This window comes from Lycium ferocissimum, chromosome 12 (genome assembly GCF_029784015.1).
Source record: "Lycium ferocissimum isolate CSIRO_LF1 chromosome 12, AGI_CSIRO_Lferr_CH_V1, whole genome shotgun sequence".
NCBI lineage: Eukaryota > Viridiplantae > Streptophyta > Magnoliopsida > Solanales > Solanaceae > Lycium > Lycium ferocissimum.
In genome coordinates this window covers 36238959-36265488 of record NC_081353.1, presented here as the reverse complement: position 1 = coordinate 36265488, position 26530 = coordinate 36238959, and the positions used below count along the sequence as shown (strand labels likewise).

Genomic DNA, 26530 nt, shown 5'->3' with positions numbered 1-26530 from the left:
CAAGTATCGAATTTTTCTCAAATGCGATTTATAAGAATTAACTAATACCTTAATAAAATAGTACTAATTCATTAAAAATATTTATACCGTGAGTGTATATAAATTAGATCCTTTTATTAAACTATGTCTTAATTTATTATACTTCTTTTTGCCCGCAAGACCGAAAGACAGGATCGGAGACCTTTATTAATACTATCTTATATTAATAATTTAATAAAAATAATACTAATTTAAGTAAAATATATTTATATCAGTATATATAGCTTAGATACTTTTATAAATGTCTTGAATTATTATACCTTTTTTGCTGGCAAGACAGAACCGGAGACATTTATTAGTACTATCTTATAATAGGAAAACTTTCAAAACTAACTTTGGCAAGTAAATAAATTAACACTTCTTGCCAAATAAAAATAGCAAAAAATAACCTAAGGTCAAACACACACACACACACACACACACACACACACAAAAAAAAAAAAAAAAGGAAAATTGAACCCAAATCCCAAATGTTATGGTCGGCTTTTTAATATTTGCTATATATAACAAAGTCATGAAATAATTCAGAAAAATAACTTCTCCTTCTAATTAATTCTTCTTTTCCTACATACCATCTATATTTGGCAACTAAACATTTTTACCTTTTACTCAAAGTTACCAAAAATAATTACACGTACTAAACAAAATTACTTAAACACTTATTTGATTCTGTAAATATTTTTTACACCGTCAATACAACACAATACCTATCCTCCACCTATATATAGTCACACAAAACAACTCCTCGAACACACACACTATTCAATATTCTTCTTCTTTCCCGAGCTCTAAACTCTGAAACCTAAACGCTGTTTAGCCATGGACGAAAGCTTATTTTTTGTCTGCGGGTTTGGGTTCTTGTTTTTGTTTGTGGTCATGATAAAATGGATGTTTTTTCCAGCAGCACCAGTAGTAGTAGCAGCTGGTTCATCTTCTTTGTCAATGCCAGTGATTTTGATTGGTATTCTTATTATTGTCCTTGTTGCTTCACTTGCTAAGATGCCACCAAGTGGTGGTAATTAGTCTGTTATTTTCTTTCATAATGAGAGTAGTTTTGAGATGTTAGAGAAATTTTAGATAGTTATTTTTTTTTAAAAAAAGTTTGTTTAGTTAATTGTCTTGCATGCATTGCATGCAGACTAGTAGTATTGTTGTTGGATTCTCTTAGTTTTTTTCAATGAAATAAACTTTAATTGTTTTTAGTATTTTGTTATTGAATGTGTTGTTATGACATTATGTTATATATATTGTTTGGTTATGTGGATGTTTTCTGGTACATATGAGTTCGTTTGGCCAGCAGAGGCAGATTTAACATGTACATATGAGTTCAAGTGAATCCAATAGTTTTTGCTCAAACCTTATAAATAGTGTAAGAAATTTGTTAATTATTTATAAATATTTCAATCTGAACCTAGTTATTATTGTATTTTAACATGAAATCATTGTATGAACTCATATACTTCAAATCCTGAATCTGCAACTTTTGACCAGACATCCAAGACCTTTTAACCACTATACATCGAATGGACATCGAATGGTTAATTCTTTAGAAATTTTTTGGTCAAGCAGCCAATGGAAAACTGTTAAAAATTTACTAAATAACATCAGCCATCCGTTATATTGGCTAAATAACATGTAGTTAGATTTAGCAATAGAATTTTGATCGCATAAGTTAAAAAAATATATACAGTTAGAGAAGTTGATATATATGAAATATAATGTAAGTTAATATATATGAAATATAATGTTCTTTCTTCAGCATTGCTTATCCGTCACTGTTAATTTTCTTCTTTTATCTCGACAATCGTGATTTTGTCGCTAATTAATTCACTGCTGATTAGTTATGTCTAAAACCATGATCTATATCAAGTTTTGTTCTAAATATTCCACCGACAGAAAATTGATTATCCTTGCATATGGCTTAAAGACATGCTATTAATCTTCTTGGTATCGTTCTAACAAAGTCGGAAAATTACGTTATATGTACTTCTTTGTATGTTTACTTCTTTGTGAAGATACTGATTCCACCATTAAACATCAAATAAAAGGAGTAAGATCATGGACTGAGTTTCCCAGTGAAACCTTTTCTCCATACGTTTTTTTGCTAGGCAAACATCATTCATCATTCATTAGGAGTCCATATTCAAGCTCATTAGTAACAAGAACGGTAATTTACACTTCAAAATCATTGGTATGATACAATTTCACAGTTGATTGTCAAACATTGGCCATTTTACAACTACATTAGTGAATCATCCAGTAAATAATGTATCATCAATTACATCCATGCAACCGCAATTATTGTCAAAAGTTAAAACTATAACTATATAGTAAAGAGCTCAGCGTCAACCACGATTGTGGTGGTGTGACGCATAGAATCCCTCCACACTTTAACAAAAAATCGCGAGCTCAAACCGAGTTCCCTTAGTTCCTTTTAATGGGCTTTACGAGGCGCGAATCCAAATTAGTCGTGCTCCCAAGTGAGTATGGGAGACATGGTGGGGAACCAAAAAAAAGAAAGAAAAAAAAAGAGCTCAGTGTCTTAAACTGACCACGCCTAATTAAAGCTCTAATGTCTACTTTGTGGTTACAAACTATACATTATCACCTGTAATTAATCGATATATGGAACGATATAAACACTACCCCCTTTTGCCTCTGTGGGGGCTTCTTCTTAAGATACAAAGAGAGAGAAAAATGACAAAAAACAAGAGGGAATAGAGCAAGCTTTAGCCTTTTTAAGTTAAAATGGATTCCAGCCAGTCTGATGTATATTCAAAGGCAACAAATGTTACAGCACCAGCAGGTGCAGCTTTAACAATCGATGGGACGATGCCTTTATAAAGTCCAGCCCAACCTTCCTCTAGCAAGATTCGGCGGAGGCCATCGTACATATTTCTATATGCACGATGCTCAAGGCGAGCCCCGTATCTTGGATGCCTCTGTAATCCTTCAATCTGAGAGAGATAGGTAGCACATTAGCTTGGTCCAAATAACAGTTTTCTATGTGGTTGAACATCAGATGCTCATACAAAATGCAAACATTCTTTTTTTATGATGGAGAAATTTGTCTGTTGCCAACCAAGCCTTCGAAAGTTGTGGATGCGGGCCCGCCCTCTACTCTCCACTTAAATACTGGACTTAGTTTGCTTGGCCCAGAGGCTCAAACTTGTGACCTAAGACACAAGTCCCACAACCTTTGCCAATCGAACTAACCCCTGGGAGCCAATATGCAATAAATTTAGAGAAAATACATACTCAGCTCCTCCAACTATGACTCTTTTTTGAAAAAGACACTTAAACTTTGAAGGGGGTGATTTGCATTTTCTTTCCTATTCTTGATGCTCAGTCCCTTATTCTTAAATAGGGATCCCCCCTTGGCATGTCTTATTCAATACTTCCTCTGTCCCAATTTATGTGAAGGTGTTTGACTGGATACAAAGTTTATGAAATAAAGGAAGATTTTTAAAGCTTGTGGACTGAAATAAGCCATTGACATTTGTATGGCTATAAATCATTTCATTAAGGGTAAAATGAGTATTTTAAAGTTAAACCTCTTACTGAATATAAAAATGTGTAATTCTTTTTGAGATTGACTAAAAAGGAAAGATGTCACATAAATTGGGACAGGGAGTAATCCTTTAAGCCTGTCTGATGATTATACCGAGACACGAGATCAATAAGACAGAGATCTACCTGGAACCTCTTTTTAACCACGTCAAGAGGATGACAGACAGCTTTAGCACATGTTCCAGCAGCTAAACCACAGATAAAAAGCTGGAAGCTCGAAATATATTCATCACCGTGGCTCGAATTAGAAGACCTAAGATGATTCCAGGCCTACAAAAAAATTAAATCAAATTGTGTGACCCCAAAATAAATATGAAAACACTGTTAGAATAAACTTTACCATCAAGTAAACTTGCTAAATTTGAACATTTATCGCATCAAACATACAAAGAGCTGGACAAAAAGAGGATCGTAATGAAAATAATTGGGAGGGACCACGAGGTTTACCTTCATCCAGCGTTTGAATGTATCATAAGTTCCGAACTGCAAACCAGCATAAGGAACAATCTCAACTAGTGTTGGTGTCAATCCAGCATAGAGTCCAGGAATGCCCCGAGTTTTGAATATGTCAACAAATGCAGACCTCATGTTTCGATAAAACTGTACATTGGCATAACAATCAATCTCATCAGACCTTCATTAACAAGCAGTTAGAAATGGTATTCCCTCCGTCGAATTTATGTGACACTATTTCCTTTTCAGTCAGTCCGAAAAAGAACGACATATATTTAGTATCAATTTAATTTTAAACTTCCAATTATACCCTTAATGAGATGATTTATAGCCACACATCTATGGCTTATTTTGGACGGAAAATCACAAGTTTCAAAAATGCCCTAAGGTCACTCCTGGGTAGCGATATATTCATTTTTTCTTATATATATCCTGGCTCCGCCACTGTCTGTGCCCAGTCAAACACCTTCACATGAATGGGGACGGAGGGAGTATATACATTAACTTACAAGAGACGTGCCAACTACCTTTGGCTCCCCTTGCGAGGCTAAAATGGTTCTCAAGAGATCAAATGGATATGAACCAACTGTAGCTGCACATCCTGCTAATGCTCCACTGATATAAGAAAGATAAGGGCTCAAGTTGATGTGATCTTCTGCATCATACAAAACAGTCAAACCATCAAATGATGAGGCTTGCTATCGGTTTGCACAAAATGCTCTGTGCAAAGCATGTTTTAACATCCTAATAACTATATCAGCTTCGGGAAGATCATTGACGAGACGTAACACCTAAAAGAAATTATATTCTAAAACCACACGGGGTGCAAGAGTTTGTAGATCTTAGGAAAAGGAAATGCTTCAAATCACACTGAATAAGAAACAGACAGGGACATCAGACATGTCACGTATAATTTTCATTATCCTGGGAGGGATGAATAATCTTGATGTAGCGAGAAATTCCCAGTATACTAGTAGTATAACAAAGTAAAGAACCCTTACAAAGATATGGTTCTCTATGAATGACACCTAGCCATAAAGTTAATCAAAACCGTAAAAATGCTCACAGCCATACAAAGTTCATATCAGGGATGAGTACGAACTTGACTTTGAAGAGCCAGCAGCAAAAGTTTTCAATTGGTGCAACACAGTGAATTGTATGGCAGTATATGGCATAACCATCAGCAAAGCTGGAACATTACCCCGCCAGAAGCCCTGTGACAAGAATGGATATGTGCAACCAAAATGAAGTTACATAAACTAGCATCAAGTTTGAAAGACAAAACAGTGGTCAGAATGTTTGGGATCAATGCTGGCATTGAGTATCTGAGACAGATTTCTAAAATTCTCATGACAAAAATAACAAATACCTTTAAGCCTTCTTCCCTGAGTATGTCCTTTGTAGCTTGCAGCATCCCTGTGTATTTAGAATTTCCAGACACGTCTCTTCGAAGCGAGGCCCACTGACTAGTGGGTTCCAGTTGAACCTGAAAAATTGGTAAATAAGATAAATTCAGCTTTTGATGTACAGCCAAGCAAAGATATTGAGAAAATACACAAAATAATGCAAAGAGAGAGTTTTTTCAGCAAGCACAAAGTTAAAAAAAAAAAAAAAAAAAGAAGGCATGCTTCTTGATGCTCAGCATCACAAAATTTTGCAGTATAAATTGTTCCTTAAGTGGGGAGATAATGAAAGAATGTATGAGTGTATCGTGATTAACTTGACCAAAGAAGCACCGGAGAAATGCTTGTATATCTACTGAGCTTTACTTTTATTAATATAAAGAAGCACCAAATGAATATAATTTTCACAAACTGACTGATGTCTTATATGGCCTTTTATTGGAAAGATTTGTTCCTCTTAAGCTTTTAGATATTTAGTCACAGTGGATTCGGGGGCAGAGCCAATGTAGTAGTTACAATTCCGCAGAACCCAGTGACTTTGGCTCAAATTCCGTGTTTGTGTTAAAAAAATTACTTAATATGTTCAAATAATCTATTCAGAACCAGAAGGTAAAATGTATTGTTGTCCAAAACCCATAAACTAAAAATCCTGGCTCCGCCTCTGAGTGGATTGTGTTGAACATTTTCTAGCAGCATGAACGCAACAATGAAATAACCAAGAAAAGGTTAGGCTATCTCTACAACCACGCATGTCTATAGAGTAAAGGAACCCAAGCATATAAATTCTGAAAACTTCGAGCAGTCGTTCCCATTGCCCCTGACAGAGAAGGCATAACATTATCCAGGCATTTTCAAGCGTAAATTACAGAAAGAAAAATTACATTAGTCGACTTTAAACAACTTCAGGGTTTATATACAGAACCAGTTCAAAACAGTGAAGCTTTCAAACTATTTCACAACCTACAATTTTATCGTCCAGGATGAAACTTCTGAAAGTGATCACTAAAACAGGAAAACTATAGCCTGTTTGGCCAAGCTTGCTTCTGGGAAGCCAAAAAGTGAGGTATTTTGCCAAGCTTTTAGGGAAAATATAAGTGTTTTTGAGTAGTAGTAGAAGCTGAAAAGAAGTAGCTTTTCCCCAAAAGCACTTTTAGAACACTGGCCAAGCACAAAGTACTGCTCTAATATTGGCAAAAGTGATCAGCCAAACACAAACTGCTACTCTTCAAAAGTTTTTTTTTTTTTTTTTTGAAAAACACTTCTGATAAAAAGCAAAAATAAGTAGATTATGGAAGCTTGGCCAAAAAGGCTACTAAATTACAATGTGGAGGTTCACTTACATCCAACTAGTATTTTAGATTGGTTAAGAAAACAACAAAGCTTCCTTAGTTGTGAACTAATGCTGTGCTATACGCATATAAAGTAACTGCATTAGACGCCCCAATGGCCAGTTCATGTTCCCAAACTGCAAAAGTTAAAACACGACTAAATATACGCAAAATATACACCTGAAACCTGATCTTGATTACATCGAGAGGCGAGGTTACTGTCCTCGATATACCACCAGAAATTGCCCCCGATGTGGTGTTTATGAATGCTCTTTTAAGCTGCCCTTTCTCCTCCATCTCCACTAAAGACTAAACAACCTGCACTCAAATTCCCAAGAAAAAACAACCTCATGTTAAAAATCCTTAAACTAGCCCTACTGAAACCGAAAAGCCACCATATCCAAAGACAAGCTTACATATTGAGGTGCATTTTCTATATTCTTTTTTAAAACATGTACATACATACATACATAATAAACTCACTACTTAACAAGTAGATAAACACTTTGAACTAGGCTACAAGATATAATATCAACTAGCAAATATTTTCTCCGTTTCAATTTGTTTGTCTTACTTTCCTTTTTAGCCTGTTTCGAAAAAAATATCACTTTCTATATTTAGTAACTTTTCCACTCAATATCCTACGTGACATATTTAAGACCACAAGATTCAAAGGGCATTTTGGTATATTACACAAATCTTTAGTTTAGACGACAAGATTCAAAAGCCTTCTTTATTTTCTTAAACTCCGTGCCTAGTCAAAGTAAGACAAATAAATTAAAACAGAGAGAGTATTAGTTTTAGACAACAAGATTCAAAAGTCTTCTTTATTTTCTTAAACTCCGTGCCTAGTCAAAATAAGATAAACAAATTAAAACAGAGAGAGTATTAATTAACTTTGCTTCCAGCCAAATTAGTTGGGGTCCCTTATATATTTATTTACTTTCTCTAAGCAGCTTAGGCCTGTTATATAAATACAAATTGAGCTAACAGTCAACAATAGCAAAGGTGAAAACACAAGTTTTATGGATTTTAAACAAAAGAAAATCAGGGAGATTAGGATTAGAAAAATACAATGATGGGATTATAATAAAAGAAAATATCAAAAGTTGGTTTTTTGTACATGGTCGATAAGTAGTTAGTCAAATGATGCCACGTAAATTAGGACGAAGCGAGTACCAATTATTAATTCTAATAAATTGGAATTTTGTTAGATGGGTAGATAATTAAATAAAGAAAAATGAATACCTGATAGATGAAAAATGGGAGAGAAATAGAGGAGTTGCCATTGGAGAGAATTATTATCAGAGCTAAAAATTCAAACTTTATATGTAAAAGTATTTATAAAACCGCAAAATATGAAGCAATATAGGGAAATGTAAAGAGGCTTTATTGCTAGTGCTCAAAAATAGTCCCTTATGTTTGAGGGTAGGTTCAAAATAGTCCCTTAAAATGCACTTAACAATTTTGATCCTTTAAGTTTGCCAAGAGTTATTTAACAGAAATAATGGAAAAAAAGATTTAACTATAATCACCAAGAACGTCCCGTCGAATCCTAAAATATGCAACACAAAAAATACACTAGAAACTAAAAAAAAAAATCAAATATTACAGCTTAAAAGTCGCACCAGACTTAAAAAATAAATTTAAAATTGAAGATACTGCAAAAATTGTACTTCTAAATATGAGTTCGTACTAAAAAAAAATTTCATAGTTCTTGTCAAATCTATCAGACAAAGTTCGGTAAATATTAGATAGAGACTAACAATGTCAATATTTGACAAGCTTAAAAGGACCAAAACTGTTAAGTGCATATTTAAAGGACTATTTTGAACCTACCCTCAAACATAACGGACCGTTTTTATCATTTTCTATCTCAAAATATGAGCAGAGGCAACAATTGGGAATTCTTGGAGTGAGGAAAAGTTTGCAGGTGTATTTGGGCGGTGTTGTTTGGAAGAGAATGGAAAGAAAAAAAGAGGAAAAGAAAGTATAGTTAATGGGAAAAATGCATAAATTTGGGACTAACTAAACTTGATAAGGTCAGTGACGGATCCAGGATTTTCACTCAGCATGTTCGAAAAAATAACTGGACCTAAATATACATTGTAATATATGTTCAGGGTGTTCAAAAATTAATATATGTAAATGAACACAGAAAATTTACCTTAAATATACACTGTAATTTTTAGTCCAGGATGTTCGAACACCTGGCCTCTTACTGCATCCGCCCCTGGATGAGGTGGCAAAAACAAAAAGGATAAACGCCGTTGCCGGGGATCGAACCCGGGTCACCCGCGTGACAGGCGGGAATACTTACCACTACACTACAACGACGTGTTGTTTCAAGTCTGCTATCGAAAGACAAGTACTGAAATTCAGATGTGGTTATTTGACAAGGAAAAAGGGACACTAGATGAACGGAAAAAAGAGAGAATTTCTTAGCAAACCATATATAATCGTGATCAAAGCTTCTTTATTATTATTATAGCATGCCAAGCTCATCACTTTGCAAAATTAAATATATTTATCGTATTTTATATTTAAAAATAATTTATACGTTCCCTATCCAAACATTAGCCCTTTAGCTCTGTGTTTTCACATTGAGTATTATTTGCATATGAAGAGATGTCAAATGGGCTTCTTACTTCCCAAACAGATCCTTCTACATCGTACTTGCGGGGTTATTAACAGTATCCTTTTTAGAAAATGTTAATAAATTTCAAAATTTATTTCGTCGTTCAGTAGTATGATTGTCTTTTTGATTGGTACCGCAGTCGCCCTTTGGTTGGGAGCGAACTCCGGGCGAATATGAAGCGTATGAATACAAGTTATGGCTTGAAATTGAATATTAATCTCATTTTATCCTTAATGAATGATTTATAACCATGTCGACTGTTGTTACACTTTACCTGGGAGAGCCTCCTCCTATTAGTAGTAGTTTATAATCGCGTAGTTTTTTATTCTTCGATGTGTGGCACTAGCTGTTGTTTCTTTGCTTTGTATCATGATATTTTTTTGTTATATTTTTGTTGCTTCGAAATTTTTTCTCTTCAGCCGAGGGTCTATCAGAAACAGACTCACTACCCCACAAAGATAGAATGCATACATTCTATCCTTCCCATACTCCACTTGTGGGATTACACTGGTTATGTTGTAGTTGAATGACTTAGGAGCAGTTTGGACATGATTTGAAATCATGATGATTTGAAGTTGAAGTTTTGTTTGGATATGCAGTTTGAATTTCTTAAGTTATATTTTTTCTTATAGACATAAAACCCCACAAGTTGTGAAACCATCAAAACTTTCTCAATTCTTATACAATCTTACCAAATGAGCAAGTCATAAGTCATAACAAAATTAATACGCTACTAGAAGACCTTTCTAAAAAACACAATATCAATTGATCAAACTTTAGTTCAATAAAATGAAAAATGGAATATGAGTTGTAGTGTAAGTACTCTTTAATATAATCCTCCCACATGGTTGGTAAGAGTAAATTTGTTATAAATATACTACCAACTTGTAGATCTTTTAATATTTGATATAAATGGTTGGTAAACATGATTGGCAAATATATCTACCAACTTATGGATCTATCTTTACAAAATATAAACTTATGAGTCAACTTTTACATTTAAAAAATTTGAAATCATGATTTGGGATTTTGCATGTCCAAACGTTGATTTGATCTCATGAGATAAAATTGCATGTCCAAACGCCTACTTATAACCATACAAATGTCTAAGCTTTGTTTTAGACTATAAGTTTCAAAGTCTTCATTTATTTTTTTTATACTTCATACCTAGTCAAAATTGAGACGAAATAAGTAATATTTTTCAGGAGTATAGGATGAATGAAATTCCTCAACCTTTAATCACATATTTTGAATCAATCGAGCTCCCGAATTGAAAAATACTCGATTTTATGCGGTGCAAATTTAAACTAATCTGTCCAGATACCAAGTTATTATGCTACAAAATATATACATATATTCCCTCCGTCCCAATTTAAGTATCTTAATTTGATTGGACCTAAAGGTCAAGGAATAAAATGAGAATTTTGAATCTTGTGATCCTAAATTAAAAATGTGTGTATTATACTAAAATGTCTTTTGAATCTTGTGATTTAAACTTATCATGAAGGATGTTTGAATGTCAATTTGATAAATATGAAAAGAGACACTTTTTTTGAGACACATCTTTTTGAGACAGATAAAAACGAAAAGCAAGAAACTCACACAAAGAGAGCATATAAATACTTATTCTATTCAAAGGGGTTTTAGGAGGGCTTTTTAAGGTTGCGCCTTTTAACGGTTCTTTCTTTCTTACCCATGTTTACCCGCCGTCCTAAAACCCTCTACAGAGTGTTCTTAGTTCAAAATCTCCATTCAATTCACAATGCACACCAAGTGTTCGATAAAAGTACTAAACCAGCTCTCATTTCCATTCACCATTCAATGCTCAATTCAATACACCAAAACCATAAAATCAAAGCTCTAAAACTTTTCAAGAATCAACTCCAAACGGGCATCTCAAAAATCGGCGAAATAACACAACATGTCCGTTCAATTCACAATGCACACCAAGTGTTCGATAAAAGTACTAAACCAACTCTCATTTCCATTCACCATTCAATGCTCAATTCAATACACCAAAACAACAAAACCCAAGCTCTAAAGCTCTTCAAGAATCAGCTCCAAATGGGTATCTCACAAATCGACGAAGTTGCAATCGCGTTAGCTCTTAAGGGTTATCGCGAAAACGTAAATTTAGGGACTCAAATCCATAGTTTAACGATTAAAACCGGGTTCATTTCTTATCAAACAGTACCAAATTCATTAATGAGCATGTATTGTAAAACTGGAAATTTTAATAAAGCTTTATGTGTGTTTAACAGTCTTGATTTTGCTGATAGAGTTTCGTATAATACACTGCTTTCGGGGTTTGAAAATGGTAAAGAGGCATTGAGTTTTGTGCATTGGATGCATTCTATTGGTTTTGTTTTTGATGCTGTGAGTTATACTACTGCACTTAGTCATTGTACGAACGAAGAGGAGTTTCGTTTAGGTATCCAATTGCATTCACTTGTATTGAGGTTCGGATTGGAGAACGATGTTTTTGTTGGAAATGCACTTGTGACTATGTATTCGAAGTGGGGTAATATAGTGGAAGCTGAAAGAGTGTTTCTTGAAATGCCCTGTAAAGATTTGGTTTCGTGGAATGCGTTGCTCTCAGGGTATGCACAGGAAGGGAATTACTCAAAGGAAGTGAGTTTCGGGTTCAGGGAAATGATGAGGGAAGGGGTAGGAGCCGATCATGTGTCGTTTACCAGTGCTTTATCTGCTTGTGGACAGGAGAGGTGTTTGGAGCTTGCAAAGCAGATACACGGATTGGTTGTTAAAATGGCTTATGGTACTCATGTTTCGGTGTGTAATGTTTTGATATCGTTGTATTATAAGTGTGATGAAAATGGAGATGCGAATAAGGTTTTCCAAAGTATGAATGAACGTAACGTAGTGTCTTGGACGACGATGCTTTCCATGAGTGATGAAAAGGCTGTATCTATTTTTAATGGGATGCGGAGAGACGGTGTTTACCCTAATCTCGTAACGTTTGTCGGATTAATCCATTCTGTAACTGTGAAGAATTCGTTGCTGGAGGGGCAAATGGTTCATGGAGTTTGTTTAAGAACAAACTTCTTCTCTGAACTAAATGTTGCTAATAGCTTCGTTACCATGTATGCTAAGTTTGAATTAATGGAAGACGTGTTTAAGGTTTTTGAAGAGCTCGATCAACGAGATCTCATATCGTGGAACGCTTTGATTTCTGGATACGCTCAAAATGGGATGTCTCTAGAAGCTTTAAAAACATTCTTGTCAATGTCGATGGAATTGCCACCAAATGAATACACGTTTGGTAGTGTCTTGAGTGCAATTGCCTCATCCGAGTGCATTTCATTAAAGCATGGCCAACGATGCCATGCGTGTTTGACAAAACGTGGGTTCAACAGTAATCCAATTGTTTCCGGTGCTCTTCTTGATATGTACGCAAAACGTGGGAGTATTTCCGAATCTCGAGGAGTTTTCGATGAGATAATAGACGGGAGCCAAGTTTCATGGACTGCTATTATTTCCGCTCATTCAAGGCATGGTGATTATGAATCGGTAATGGCTTTGTTTAAGGAAATGAAGGAGAAAGGCGTGAGTCCTGACTCAATAACTTTTCTTTCTATACTAACAGCATGTGGTCGGAAAGGGGTGGTTGATATAGGGGTAGATATTTTCAATTCCATGGTTAGAGATTATTCCATCGAACCATCTTCGGAGCATTATTCTTGTATGGTGGATATGTTTGGTCGGGCAGGAAGGCTAAAGGAGGCTGAATTCTTTTTGGCTCAGATTCCAGGAGGACCAGGATTGTCTGTGTTGCAAAGCTTACTTGGTGCTTGTAGGATTTATGGAAATGTTGACATGGCGACAAGAGTAGCCAATACTTTGATCGCGTTAGAACCAGAGGAGTCGGGTTCATATGTTTTGATGTCAAATTTGTTTGCAGAAAAGGGGCAGTGGGAAAAGGTAGCGAACATTAGAAAGGGAATGAGAGACAAGGGAGTGAAGAAAGAGATAGGATTCAGTTGGGTAGATGTAGGTAGTATTGATTATTCTTTAAATTTGCACGGATTTTCATCTGATGACAAGTCTCATCCCCGGACTGATGAGATATATTGGATGGCAGAATGGATAGGTTCTGAGCTGAAGCATTTGGAGCACGAAGACGAAGAGAGTGAGTCAGTAAAGTTATCGTGTATTATATGAGTTCCTTGGACAAAACTGTATCCATATCTTTCTTTCCGCTTAATCGGTGAAGCTATCTGTAAATACTTATTGAGAAAGAATCTTTGAAGTAACTGCTTTGGCAATCAGTCTTGAGATGCTGAACTGATGTTTCTTACACCACAAAAGCACTACAAGAAAGGGCTAATGAAACTTTTGATTGGAGGACCGACTGGCCCAGGTTTTCACGAGCTTTAGCGGGTTGGAGTGCTTGTCGAGGGGCTAGCGCATACCCTGAGTTCTCAGTACAGTGGAATGTGTAACCCGCCCGCAGTTCCATTCAGCTACATTTGTTCTTTAATCCATAGATTAAAAGAACACAGCAGGAAGGGACAACCCACCCATATAGCCAGCGGGGAGGACGGCACTACTGGCAAAGACCGTCCGGCGAAAATGCCGCAGGCCCGAAGCGTGGTAGGCATGCTCAAGAATAAAGTAATGCTGACTTGTATAAATGTAACATGTTCTTGTCCTTATTTCGGAATGTCCTTTGACAAATGGAACAGTATCAACTGTGAAAAGAAAATTTAATGATAAAATACAGACATCTTCTGCCAAAATGTAATTTCACTACTATGGGCAACTATTGCATCAGCAGAATATGTTGCAGGATTTTGTAAGGACAGGTTATGTTCTCAACTTTGATTTTGTCTATGTTCTTTCGGACTCTTCAAAATGTTGCTGCATCTGTGCCGAATTCCTACTTTTAGAGGATCACACATGCACTTGGCAGCATTTTTAAAGAGTCTGAGCAACATAAATTTGTCTATGTTTTCCCTTGTATCATGAACTGTGAATTTCCTTGTAGAGGTGTTCATATTTTGTCTATGTTCATATTTTGTCTATGAGATGAAGTGCCGTCTTTTGTTGCTCCTCTTACATTAAATCTTATATGTGCCACAAAAGAAAAAGAAAACGCCGTTGCCGGGGATCGAACCCGGGTCACCCGCGTGACAGGCGGGAATACTTACCACTATACTACAACGACCTTGTTTGTACATTCACTTTTGTTTTTATATCTCAACAGTTAATTTTGAAAAAGTGAATCAGAAAAATCAAATTGATACCTAGATCCTTTGAATCCAAGCCATTTATCTTCAACAAGTAAGTAGACTAATAGCTACTTCCTGTTATTTCTGAACTTTGATGTTGTCTATGTCTTTTTCCTTGTATCATGAACTGTGAATTTCCTTATAGAGGTTCAGATTGTATCATGAGATGATGCTGTATTTTGCTACTCCTTGCCTTTTTAAAAGATAACACCCGGTTTTGACACGTGTAAATATGAGCGGGTTGGGTTAAAACCCTTTTTTATTCAACCTGTCCACTTGCCACCGTTAATATTTAGACTCTCGAGCGGAAAAAGCAGTCAAGAGTAAGGAGATAAATTCTCGGATGAGACTAAGTAGCTACCGACCGTTCTGACTTGCCCCCAAGCGAAACCGAATAAAGAAAAAAAGTTAACGCCGTTGCCGGGGATCGAACCCGGGTCACCCGCGTGACAGGCGGGAATACTTACCACTATACTACAACGACTTGTTTGATCAGCAACTGTTGTTTTTGCTTTCTCAATAATAAGTTTGACAAACTTAAAGAAATTAATTACACATCGCTGACTTCAAATTCATTGCGATTTTTTACGACAATATCATACATGTGCATGGACTTAAACCTACTAAAATCCACTGGGAGAGAAATAAGATGAACTGTGGATCTCTTATGGTATTGAAGAAGTTGTGGATCATCATAGTACCTCTCCCATCCAAGACTATAAAGCTTTCTTTCAAGACTTGCATAACATGTAATGACTTCATTACTAGGAACATGGACAAGAACTTTCCGGCGACTGGTCGAGCCGACAACGTGGCAGTAGCCGGGGTTTTCTAGCCGGATGACGCCATTTTTGAATACCCAAACACCAGACATGATGTTAAGTAGCTAGGGAGGGAGGGAAAATTGAATATAAAGATGGTGTTGCAGAAGAAGAAGAAGAAGAAGAAGAAGAAGAAAATAATGTGTAGGGTTTTATAGGGTTGATGTGTAACATACTACTAATGATATGACTTGTGCTGAGAATTTTTTTCTTAAAGAAAAAGAAGTTTTTGCTTGGATTTTTATTTCTATGTTCAGTATTCGTTTTGGGTCCCGATTAATATGGATTAAAGTGAAAGTGCTCTTTACTGAGATACTTTTCATTCGCATGACTTGGTAGGGAGCACTTCCCACTTTAAGTTGTGTAAAGACTCATTGGTAGGAAGCGCTTCCCCTAGTTTGAGCCTCGGGCAGGTTTGGTAGGAGCGCTTCCTTTTTTTAATGGACTTTGCTGCATGTATCTGAATTAATTGGGATCACGAATACCTAACGTTGGGTGAATAACCAAAAAAAAAAAAAAAGGAATATATCTTTCCAAATATATATAGTAATCATTAAATGCATGGGAAGCAAGAAGATGAACTTATGGAGATGTCTCATGTCCCATATTTGGTGGAACTATTGGATTGGATAAGATTCACGATGAGCAGAAAAAGAAAGAAATTAAAGAAAAGTAAAATAAAGCTCTCTTTTCCTCTTTGTTTCTCTCTCTCTCTATATCTTATCCATTATCAACAACATTTCAGTGTTATAAGAAAAAAGAAGTAAATACTTGCCCATTCATTTAGAATGTGGCATAGACTGACAAGAATAAGAAAGAACTTAATTTACTATAGAATATACTCATCTTGTTTCCCTCACATTGTACATGTATTGATAAGGCACTTAACTACACAATGTAAATCGGATTAAAGTAATTGCACTTTTTTAGCACATTTAGTTTTGGGATCCTTTTCTGCATAGCTAATAATCCCATTCATGACTTAAGGGGGTGTTTGGTACGAAGAAAACACTTTCCAGAAAATCTTTTTCATGTTAGAATGGTCAAAGTATTTGAAAAATATTTTCTTTGGGAAAACATTCCCCATGCCTCGATTGAACTTCAGACATCGTATGTTTGAAGTTGTTCCGAAGTGCGATGTGCAAAAAAATATATTTAAAAAGCAGGTACAAATTAAACGGCGACGTCAAAATCGGGTTTTGCCCTGCAAAATCTCTTTTGGTTGAATCCATCGAATATTTGGGCCTCCACGGCGAAAATTGTTGTTGTTGGGCTGTTCTTTACTTTTCTGTAATGTGTTCAAAAGGCCCAAAGGTATGAAAGCAATTAACAAGAAGCCCATCGCATAGTTCATCTGAAAGTGTTTGATTGGCCGGCATGTAAAATACACCGGAATAAAAGTGAAGCTAGAATTTTGAGTTTGTGGTTTTTGAAGTCTAAAAAAGACAGTTTATTAGGTTCTAGATAATTAATTATACAAATTAGGTAAAATTTTGACTATCGAACTCATAAGCCGACCTGTAACTCTGTTCCTGACCAGGAATGTCCCAGAGCTTTAGTCTAGCGGTAAGAGTGTGACATGTATATAGATTAGACAAAGTATCATGAATGTATAGATAGCCATTTTTGAGCTCCTATAATTAAAAAAAATAGTACTGTGGTGAAGTTTCAACTTGTTGCTAGCCCTATTTGCTAATATTAGTTTGTTCAAGTACCATTTAATTTAGTGATACTTGGTCACATCAAAATAAACTTACGCCGCTCTTTCTAATATTATTGTATACCGTCTTCAGAACAAAACTATTCAGAAAAAAATATACTGTGCTTCACTTAGGTCAGATCAGAAAATAAATAAAAGACATATAGTATATACTATATAGTTATAAAAAAAACAGAGGAAGAAATATGGTGAACACCAGGAATTTTTTTTTATTTATAAAATGAAAAGAGTCTTAGAAAGTATGCAATGGCACTGTACCATTGTCACACGTTAGAATTGACCTAATATATTTATCTATTAGTATATTAGAAGATATTTGTTTTGCTAACTTCACATAAAATAGTATTCCTATCTTTTTCTTTTTGCTTCATTTATAACCAGAAAAGTACAATGGGTCACATCAGACTAAATCTTTTGACATGTAACCTTCACAAACTGGAAAGGCCAAAAATCATTTTAGAATAAAAAAGAAGGGGCAAATCTAGATGAGTCCTCTTCAGCCATTGGTGATATTTGTAAGCATTAAGATTCTTTCTGTTACTTAAAATAGGAATAAGAACATTTTTTATTTTAGCACAATATCTGAATAATGGTGTTTGGATTTGCATGCACCTCGTCTAGTTCAGCAGATTTTTCTTGTTATCTCTTCCAAACACAGATATTAAGTAACTTTATTCACAATAACTTTTACAAATGGAAATAAATCACATGAGTTTTGCATTTTTTTCGTTTTTGTGTCACGGGAGTTGAACTTGGTCCTTCTGGGTTGAGGGTTAGTTCACTTGGTGAGCTCTTTGTCTTCCACGGTTGAGGTGAAGAGTTCAAATCTCATCAGTTGGACAATTGCGTAACATTCCCTTCCCTTTTCCAACTCCCCCTCCCCGATATAATAAAAAACGACAGCTACTATATATGTTTCAGTTTGAAACAAGTTGGGGTCGATAATATGAATTTTTACTGCTTCATTTAAGCTCAATTTATGTCATCAATGAACCAAATAAAATAAAAGCGAGAACCAAGTCCTACAATGCTCAAAGAAAATCCAACACTTCCTTCCTCTTATTCATGAAAATGATGAGCAAAACTATACATATAGATTAGTATAGATTACAAATGAAGTGAAGGTCTTTTTTTTGCAGAACAAGTTCGAACAAATCCAGAAATGGTGAATAACACAACACTTCTAAATTCTAATATAAGCAAAAACAATTCCTCCACCCCAAACTTTCCTTACCGCAGTGTCAAACTACAAAATAAAATGGAACAAAATTGACAAAATTGTTCTTCAGATTGACAAAATTTCATAGACGCGTTGATGCTTTTGAGGTGCGTTTGTTCATTCCTAGGATTATCACAATTACTGTCACATCATCATGATATTTCCTCCTCCTCCCAGCTGGTATGCTCATCAACTCTTCCTTGCTAAATCCTGCAAATTCATGGAATTAATTCATAATTTTACCGGATCCACAACATCACTTCATACAACCTCAGAGGATCATCAGCTCAAGATTATATACTTTTGCTGATCTCACTGCATAAATTATTAACTAAAAAATGCTTAATATGTGGCTAATGTGCCATGTGGTGTGTCTACTCTAATATAATGTGATTTCATTGACCTTGTTGTACTTTAAGGAAGCAAGTGCTGACAGTCGAAATAGTAGTCGAATAGGTATTATTTGATTAAATTTAATATAGAGCACCCAAAGAAAAAGAAAGGTGATGTGGTCGAATGTAGAGAATATCAATGCGTATGTCACTACTAAAAAACAGGACGTAGCTACGAACAAATTTTGTAGCTAAACAGCAAAATCCGTTGCTAATGCTATTTGGCGACGGATTATCAAATAATTCTGTTAGCTATGACAAAATTTAGAGTAGTTTTTGTAGTGGGACATACCTGCAGAATCTGCTGCTCGCATGACGAGCTGCTCCACAAGAAATTTGGCTGGATCACCGAAAGGGTGACGTAGGATATAAGAATAGACAAGCTTTACAACATCATCATTGTTGAAGAAGTCAAATAGACCATCGCTTCCAAGTACAACGAAGTGATCAGAACATGATATTTCATGTACAGTCAGAGACGGTTGTACAGAAATATATGGAGGACTAATTAGATTCCGGACACGAAGAATGCCCATCAAAGCATCATTCATACTTTTCTGCAATAAGAAAATGAAGTGTTATCCTTTCTAATAGGTAAGAAGCAAAAAATTGAAAGATTATATCAATTTCGACACCAACACAATGCGACAACTGAAAATCTTCTAGTGTCTATTAGTAACAGAAATTGGCTACATAAATGCTAAATTTCAAAAGTCTAGGTCATTTATAACAAAAAAATGCATTTTGCTTGAGATATTTCAATTGAATCAATTCTCCATCCCAGTATTTAGAGCAAAAATATTGAACCGGTCTGCTAGCAATGCCAAAATCGTTTAGGTAGTGTCAGAACTGTAAGGTGAACTATAAGGTGATGCTGAAGTAAACGAAATAGAAGTTGTACCTTTTTCAAGTAACCGACTCCAAGTGCCCGAGTAACCTTTAGCTTTCCCTTAACTTTCCCACCCACGATTGTTGAGCGATCGTCGGGATGATTCTTTAATAGTTGAATTTTTTCAGATTCATTATCAACAGTATGACTAATAGTCAGCTGCACAGCTTGCAACTGTCCATCACTATTAGTACCGAAGCCTTGATCACCAGAAGTTGCCAATACAGCTCGACTATCTCCTGCATTAAGCACATACATGTTCTTCCCAAGTAGAAGTACAACTAATACACAGGATCCAATCGATACTAAATCAGGGCGGTTATCCTTTTCTTGTTCAACCATGTGAAGGAAATCGTTCTCAGCTTGAATAAGAGCCTGTTCCATGCTATTAAGTACCCTTTGCTTAAAAGAGGTACACGACTTTTCCACCTCTAAATAAGGAAGCCCATCCCAGTCCAATAAACCGAGGTAATGCCTAATTGTTTCGTACAATGTTCCAGCCAGAAAATCAGCTGCATCTCTTCCATTAAATCCATCATATACGGCACAGAAAAGCGAGTCGTTCTCTTCTGAACAAACAGCCTGAACTCTGTCTTCACCCGCTGCACCGCCTGCAATTAGGAAGGCCAAAATGGTTAAGAAAAAACAAGTAACCTTCCAATCCTACCCATTAGACATGGGCTGGATAACTGACTTTTTAAAAATGGATCAAATATGGATATTATCCACTAAAAAATGGAGATCGAGATACCCATTTGTCTACATGAGTTCTTGCTTTCTGAGAGTCTAAGCTTATTTTGGGTGTCGATTAACCCATTTTCTTTTTCGTATTAAATATCGACGGGTCGGGTATTTTACCCGTTTTTGTTTAACCCTTTTTCGACCCAACCCGCCTGTTTCACATTCCTACCTGCAATTTTAACTTCTGTTGAATTAAGGAAGCTTTCACACCTAGACGGAGCACTCGTGGATCTCAATGAACATGAATTGTCTTCAGCTAGCTCACTTGGAGAGGATGGACTACAACTTAAGTTTGACAAGCTACTCTGAAAAGAAGACGATAATAAATCCAACTTCGAGAAGGACGGAGACGAGGGTATCCGGCGGAAAGAAGTAGGTGAATCAAGTGCGGGAAGTATCTCAGCCCCGAGCAATCCGTTGCAAATATTTGTGTTTGCTAGTGTGGCATTGGCACTTAGAGCTGCCCCAGACAGGCAAGAGAAGGAACCGTTGGCTCTTCGAAGTTTACTTCCAGGACGAATGTCACTAACATCTGATTCCTCGCCGGAATCATCCGTGCTGTTATTACAGTGATATCCAAAACTTATTTTGATTTCGCCTGCTGGATCAGTTATTGCTTGTCCACCCAACATTTGTGCCTAGAAACAAGTAAACAATCTCCATTAGCTGCCATTCTGACAATACTATGTGAAGTTGAATGGAAAATGGATTCATATAGCTAACTCATGCCACATTTTGAGAATTAAGAACTTCCATATTGAGATCTTCATCAAAAAATAACTTCTATATTGAGATCGCCATCGACTAAAACTAACGAAGACAATCTCATTCACTCTCTTCTTTTATCTTCTATAGATTTTCTATTTATTGATAACCGTGGTGTTCAGGCTAGCTTGCCCGCACCTCGACTAATTTCAAAGTATACGTGCTACCTCCCACCAGCACACCACCAAAGGAATTTTTTATAGATTTTGATAGGTACAACTAGCTTCTTTGGCATATATTGTGCACAACCTTTACCATTGCATTTCAAATAAGAGGCTGTTCCACTCCCTAAACTTAATGACCAAACAGATTACTGAAGGAGTAACTCTACCATTGAGGTAATACAGACATGCACTAAGAAGCAAAATGCTACTTCCTCCGCATCAATTTGTTTGTCTTATTTTCCTTTTTAGTCCGTTTCAAAAAGAATGTCTCTTTCCTTTTATGGCAACTCTTTAACTCCAACTTTCCACATGACATTTTTAACATCACAAGATTAAAGGATATTTTGGTATATTCTACATATCTTTAGTTTTAAGACCACAAGATTCAAAAGTCCTCTCTACTTTCTTAAACTCCGTGTCCAGTCAAAACCACAGGAACAAATTGAACAGAGGGAGTAAATGCCATAAAAAACAAATTTTTTTTCACAGAATTTCACCATTTTCAGGATTACTATTAACAATCCTAAAAATCTCCTGAATGAAAATAAAATCATGGCACATACAAATTGACTACACAAAATGTGAATCCAATCTCTCATGGCAATCAACCAAGCAAATCCACACTAACCCCATTAACTGTAATCAGTGGCGGATTTAGGATTTTCACTCGGGGGTCGAAAAAAAGAACAAAAGCTAAATATAAAAAAGTATGTTGTCAATGGGAATTGAACCTAGCACACATGACAATTTTGAACACCCTGGACCGCTTGAGCTAAACTTTTGCATTTATTCAGGGTGTTCAAAAATTAATATATGTACATAAACATAGAAAATTTACCCTATATATACAAAATTTACCCTATCTATACACTGTAATTTTTTATCGAGGGCGTTCAACATGCTATAAATCCGCCCCTGATTGTAATAACTGAAAATCATAAAAGAACTGGTAAATTTGACAAAATAAGCTAAAATTGAGCCCAAAAAACTAACCTTTCTTGAATCTATTATGGATTACAAAACAAGCAAATCCACACTAACCCCATTAACTGTAATCGGTGGCGGATTTAGGATTTTCACTCGGGGGTCAAAAAAAATAACAAAAACTAAATATAAAAAATTATGTTGTCAATGTGAATTGAACCTAGCACACATAACAATTTTGAACACCCTGGACCGCTTGAGCTAAACTTTTGCATTTATTCAGGGTATTCAAAATTAATACATGTACATAAACATAGAAAATTTACCCTATATATACAAAATTTACCCTATCTATACGCTGTAATTTTTTATCGAGGGTGTTCGGCATGCTATAAATCCGCCCCTGATCGTAATAACTGAAAATCATAAAAGAACTGGTAAATTTGCCAAAATAAGCTAAAATTGAGCCCAAAAAACTAACCTTTCTTGAATCTATTATGGATTACAAAACAAGCAAATTTAAACTAACCCCACTAACTTAAATAACATAAAAACAGCAAACAAATGGTAAATTTTCCAAAAATGAGCTAAAATTGAAACCAAAAACTGACCTTTCTTGAATCAAAAATGTTAAACCCAGATGAGAAAAATACCCAGATAATTTCTATCAAGTTTGATTCTTTTTTTTTTTTTTTTGCAAAGAATAAAAGAAATATGAGAAGAGAGAAAAAAAAAAGTTTTTGTGATTAAATGGATGGTGAAGAATGGTTTATTAAATGCAAAAATAAAAAATGGGGCGGCTCGATTGAAGAAATTTTTTTATGGATGATGTTGATGTGAGAAAGAAAAAAAAAAGTCAAAATTCTGTATATGAGATTCAATTCACTTGACCAATGGGCGTAATTTTGTTACAGTATAGTTGATTGATTTGAGGAAAAAGAGACAAGAGAAAAAAGTGCGGTTTTTGTTTTATATGAAGTGTTGTGTTCTTTGAGAGTTTCTCTATGATTTTGACTCTTTATTTTTAAGAAAAATAGCGGAATATTATATCATTAATCAGAGGTCTCGGGTTCGATCATTTAAAAAATAAAAAGAATTATGTCGGGAATCCGCCCCCGAAATGGATCTTGTAGTGCACAATCTAATTTAATCGGACTCCAATGCCGATATCGAGTGTCGAATGAGAAACCAAAAAACAAGAGAGGGATTTGAGCAGCTATATTGTTCCAACAACAACAACAACATACTCAGTGTAATCTCATAAGTGGGATTTGGGGAGGGTAGTGTGTACGCAAACTTTACCTCTACCTTACCCCCTGTTTAGATGGTGGTTTCTGTGGTTCATTAATGTATGGTTTTACGTAAACCATGTTTGTTTCTATTGTTCTTAAAATTATGTGGTATGGTATTGTAAACCCGTGGTTCATTCCACGGTTATATAACCATGAAAAATCCTAATTTTTTAAACCACCGATTTGGTGATTTTTCCGTGATTATGTATTTCATTTCTCGATTAGACCCCACCCTCCACCATCCTCCCCACCCCACCCCCACCATACCCCTACCACTCGCCCCCCCACCCTCACCCCACCCCACCCCACCCCACCCTCCTCCTACCTTACCACCCACCCTCACCCCAACTACCCCACTCTTCCGCCACCCACCCCCACCACGCACCACCCCCTCACCACCGCCCAACCCACCCCACAACAAGTCACCCTCACATTACACACCACCCACCCTTCCACTACCCCTCACCACCACCCAACCCCACCCCCACAACCACTCACCCCCACCCTACCACCAACTACCCCCACTCTCAACCCACAACCATCCACATCACACCACCCACCCTCCACCACCCCCACCCACTACCTAATTATTTTTAAAGTTTCTATTTTATTTTTACCGAGTTTTATTAATATATAAATTAATTTCTAATTAGAGTTAAGGGTATTTTAGTAAACTTACAAGTTATTATACGGTACTACACGGTCCAAACCACGCAATACAAATGTTATTAAACCACAACAAAGATACGATCTATCCAAACATTGTATTCATTAATACGATGCAACAATTACAATACTATACCATACCATACTGTACATTAATGAACCACGGGAAACAACCATCCAAACAGAGAGTTAGAAAGATAGAGAGTTTGTTTCCGGGAGACGACGTATTGTTCGAATACTGTAAGAATATTAGGGTGTCTATCTTCTAAAATTAGTTTATTTTTGTAGGATCCAGCACAAGTGTGATAACATTTCTTTGAGGATAACAGTAGTTAATTGATTGAGCAAAGAGAGGAGAGAGAAAAGTGCGGTTTCTTTTTTATTTTTTATAATTAGGACTTCTTTAAGAGTTTATGTACGTTTTGGACTCTTTTTTTTATTAAACTAGCAGAATAATATCAGATATTTCCCTAATGCCTAAGCTGGAGAGAGATTTGTCGCGACTTTGTTCGGATTTTTGAAAATGTTATTGGGTGATTTTAGAAGTGTCGAACACGAGTATAAAAGTGTATAATAATGTATAAGAGGTGTCTATACACACTTTGACACTAGGTATACAAGATTATACAAATTTATACAAGAGGTGTAAAACACTTTTACACTAATATACAAACTTATACAAGATGTGTTTATACATAAAACACTTGGGATAATAGTCAAAATACCCCCCAACGTTTGACCAAATAGTCATTAATTTGGGGTCCTATACCCCCCCAACAAATTTTTATGTTCTTCTAAAATGACCTTTTTTCTTGAAGAGGCGGTCCAATATGACAACTTGTCGTTCGGGCGCTTGTATACACGCGACGGCCCACGTGCGAAATCATCATTGTAAACATTCATTAGGAGTTGGAAAAAAAAAATCACACTAAATCAACTCAAAAAAAAAATCTCTAATTTTCCATACTCTATTTTTAAAGGATCAAAAACCCATAACCAATTCTAGAGCTTTGAATCTTTGTATTACATTATCATCATCATCATCATCATCTTCATTTAAAGTTGAAAAAAAAAATCACACCAATCCAAATCTAATCCAAACAAATCCAAATATGAAAGGAAGCTTCCTAACACCTAATAGAACAAAGTTCATCCATTAATTTGATCAAACAATGAAGAATTTAAATAAACCCATTTTTTTCATGCTTTCTCCAAATTCCTAGCAATGGAATATATAATTTTCTCCCAATATCAACTCAAAGAATTAGTGCTTAAACAACTCCAACCAAGCAACAAGTATAACTCCAAACAAGCAACTTCCAATGATTTTCTTTAACAACATTAGATTTTTCAACTTTTTTTTTTTCCAGATTTTTCCTTTTTTTTTTCTTCAGATTTTTCGTTTTTTTTTCCTTCAGATTTTCGTTTATGGTGGAAAGTTGTTCTTTAACAAGTTGTTGGGAATCATATGTGGATTTTCTTCAGTTCAGATTTTTGTTTATAATGGATATTATTTTGACAAAAAAATGGAGATGGATACCAAAACATCCAAATCTTTTTGGTTAATACACTTCAAACTCATAACGATCTTTAATTTCCACTATGCAATCGGTAAGAAACCACGGGATTATTGTTCGCTTTGCCAGTGGTGGTATGAAAAGGAAAATGGGTTTTGTGTTTAGGGCTTGTTTACTGATTGAAAAAATGAGAAGTTGGGCTAAAAAATGAGAAGTTGGGTGTAAAAATGGAGGGAATTTAAATATATCTATGTGGCATCATATGTAACGACTTAGTCTATCAAAACACGTCGGATCTGCATTTTTTTTTTTTTTTTGTATTTGTTAAGAATAAAAGAAAAAGGCATTTTAATGCGAAAAAATTTGTCCAGGGGGGTAATAGGACCAACAAAAAGGTTAGGTGTGTAGTTGGCATTTTGGTCAAACATTGGGGGGTATTTTGACTATTATCTCTAAAACACTTCTACATATTTCTATTTCAATTCTAAACACGGGTGGCTTTTTGTTTAATTGGGTTGTAAGCTATCACACAAAGTGCACTTGGAGGTAATGTTCGCTTTGCCATCTCCATTAGGATTGGTGCAATTACTCACCAAAATCTTATTCATTAGTTTCTTAATGAATTAAATATGTTTTTTCCTTGAATTTGTAATGCGAATTTCTATCAAGTTTGATTTTTTATTTTTTTTTGCAAAGAATTAAAGAATAGAGGAAAATTGAGAAGAGAAAAAAAAAAGTTG

The 26530-nt window shown here is 35.5% G+C and overlaps 4 protein-coding genes and 3 non-coding genes across 8 annotated transcripts in view; 1 reads left to right on the top strand and 6 right to left on the bottom strand.

Annotated features, from left to right (window-relative positions):
• Nucleotides 1-2757: 2757 nt before the first annotated feature.
• LOC132040494 (mitochondrial thiamine diphosphate carrier 2-like) lies at nt 2758-8126 on the bottom strand. Of its 2 annotated transcripts, none has more exons than XM_059431144.1 (8): nt 8042-8126; nt 6974-7111; nt 5432-5548; nt 5165-5276; nt 4590-4717; nt 4057-4209; nt 3736-3879; nt 2758-2996 (listed from the first exon to the last, which is right to left on the bottom strand). In XM_059431144.1, exons 2-8 carry the CDS (start codon nt 7088-7090, stop codon nt 2778-2780), a joined length of 990 nt encoding a protein of 329 aa, XP_059287127.1. In that variant the 5' UTR covers nt 7091-7111; nt 8042-8126; the 3' UTR covers nt 2758-2777. The 2 variants fall into 2 exon arrangements, with proteins under 2 accessions (XP_059287127.1, XP_059287126.1); XM_059431143.1 differs by lacking the exon at nt 8042-8126 and adding an exon at nt 7210-7233.
• Nucleotides 8127-9058: 932 nt separating this feature from the next.
• On the bottom strand, nt 9059-9130 carry TRNAD-GUC (transfer RNA aspartic acid (anticodon GUC)). The gene has a single exon. It is a non-coding gene; the product is annotated as a tRNA-Asp (tRNA).
• Nucleotides 9131-11014: 1884 nt separating this feature from the next.
• LOC132041100 (pentatricopeptide repeat-containing protein At4g32430, mitochondrial) overlaps nt 11015-26530 on the top strand; it is a 40547-nt gene continuing 25031 nt past the window's right edge. Inside the window, exon 1 of the mRNA XM_059431876.1 lies at nt 11015-14254. Within this exon, the coding sequence (XP_059287859.1) occupies nt 11127-13610 (2484 nt within the window). The 5' untranslated portion in view covers nt 11015-11126 and the 3' untranslated portion in view covers nt 13611-14254. The remainder of the gene's footprint in view (nt 14255-26530) is intronic.
• Nucleotides 14267-15565, bottom strand: LOC132041102 (flowering-promoting factor 1-like protein 1). The gene has a single exon (XM_059431879.1). The coding sequence runs from the start codon at nt 15552-15554 to the stop codon at nt 15231-15233; it is 324 nt and encodes a 107-aa protein (XP_059287862.1). The 5' UTR covers nt 15555-15565; the 3' UTR covers nt 14267-15230.
• Nucleotides 14545-14616, bottom strand: TRNAD-GUC (transfer RNA aspartic acid (anticodon GUC)). The gene has a single exon. It is a non-coding gene; the product is annotated as a tRNA-Asp (tRNA).
• Nucleotides 15093-15164, bottom strand: TRNAD-GUC (transfer RNA aspartic acid (anticodon GUC)). The gene has a single exon. It is a non-coding gene; the product is annotated as a tRNA-Asp (tRNA).
• Nucleotides 18250-23129, bottom strand: LOC132039962 (probable protein phosphatase 2C 40). Its single transcript, XM_059430527.1, has 5 exons — nt 22927-23129; nt 20632-21100; nt 19734-20332; nt 19125-19389; nt 18250-18650 (listed from the first exon to the last, which is right to left on the bottom strand). Exons 2-5 carry the CDS (start codon nt 21092-21094, stop codon nt 18523-18525), a joined length of 1455 nt encoding a protein of 484 aa, XP_059286510.1. The 5' UTR covers nt 21095-21100; nt 22927-23129; the 3' UTR covers nt 18250-18522.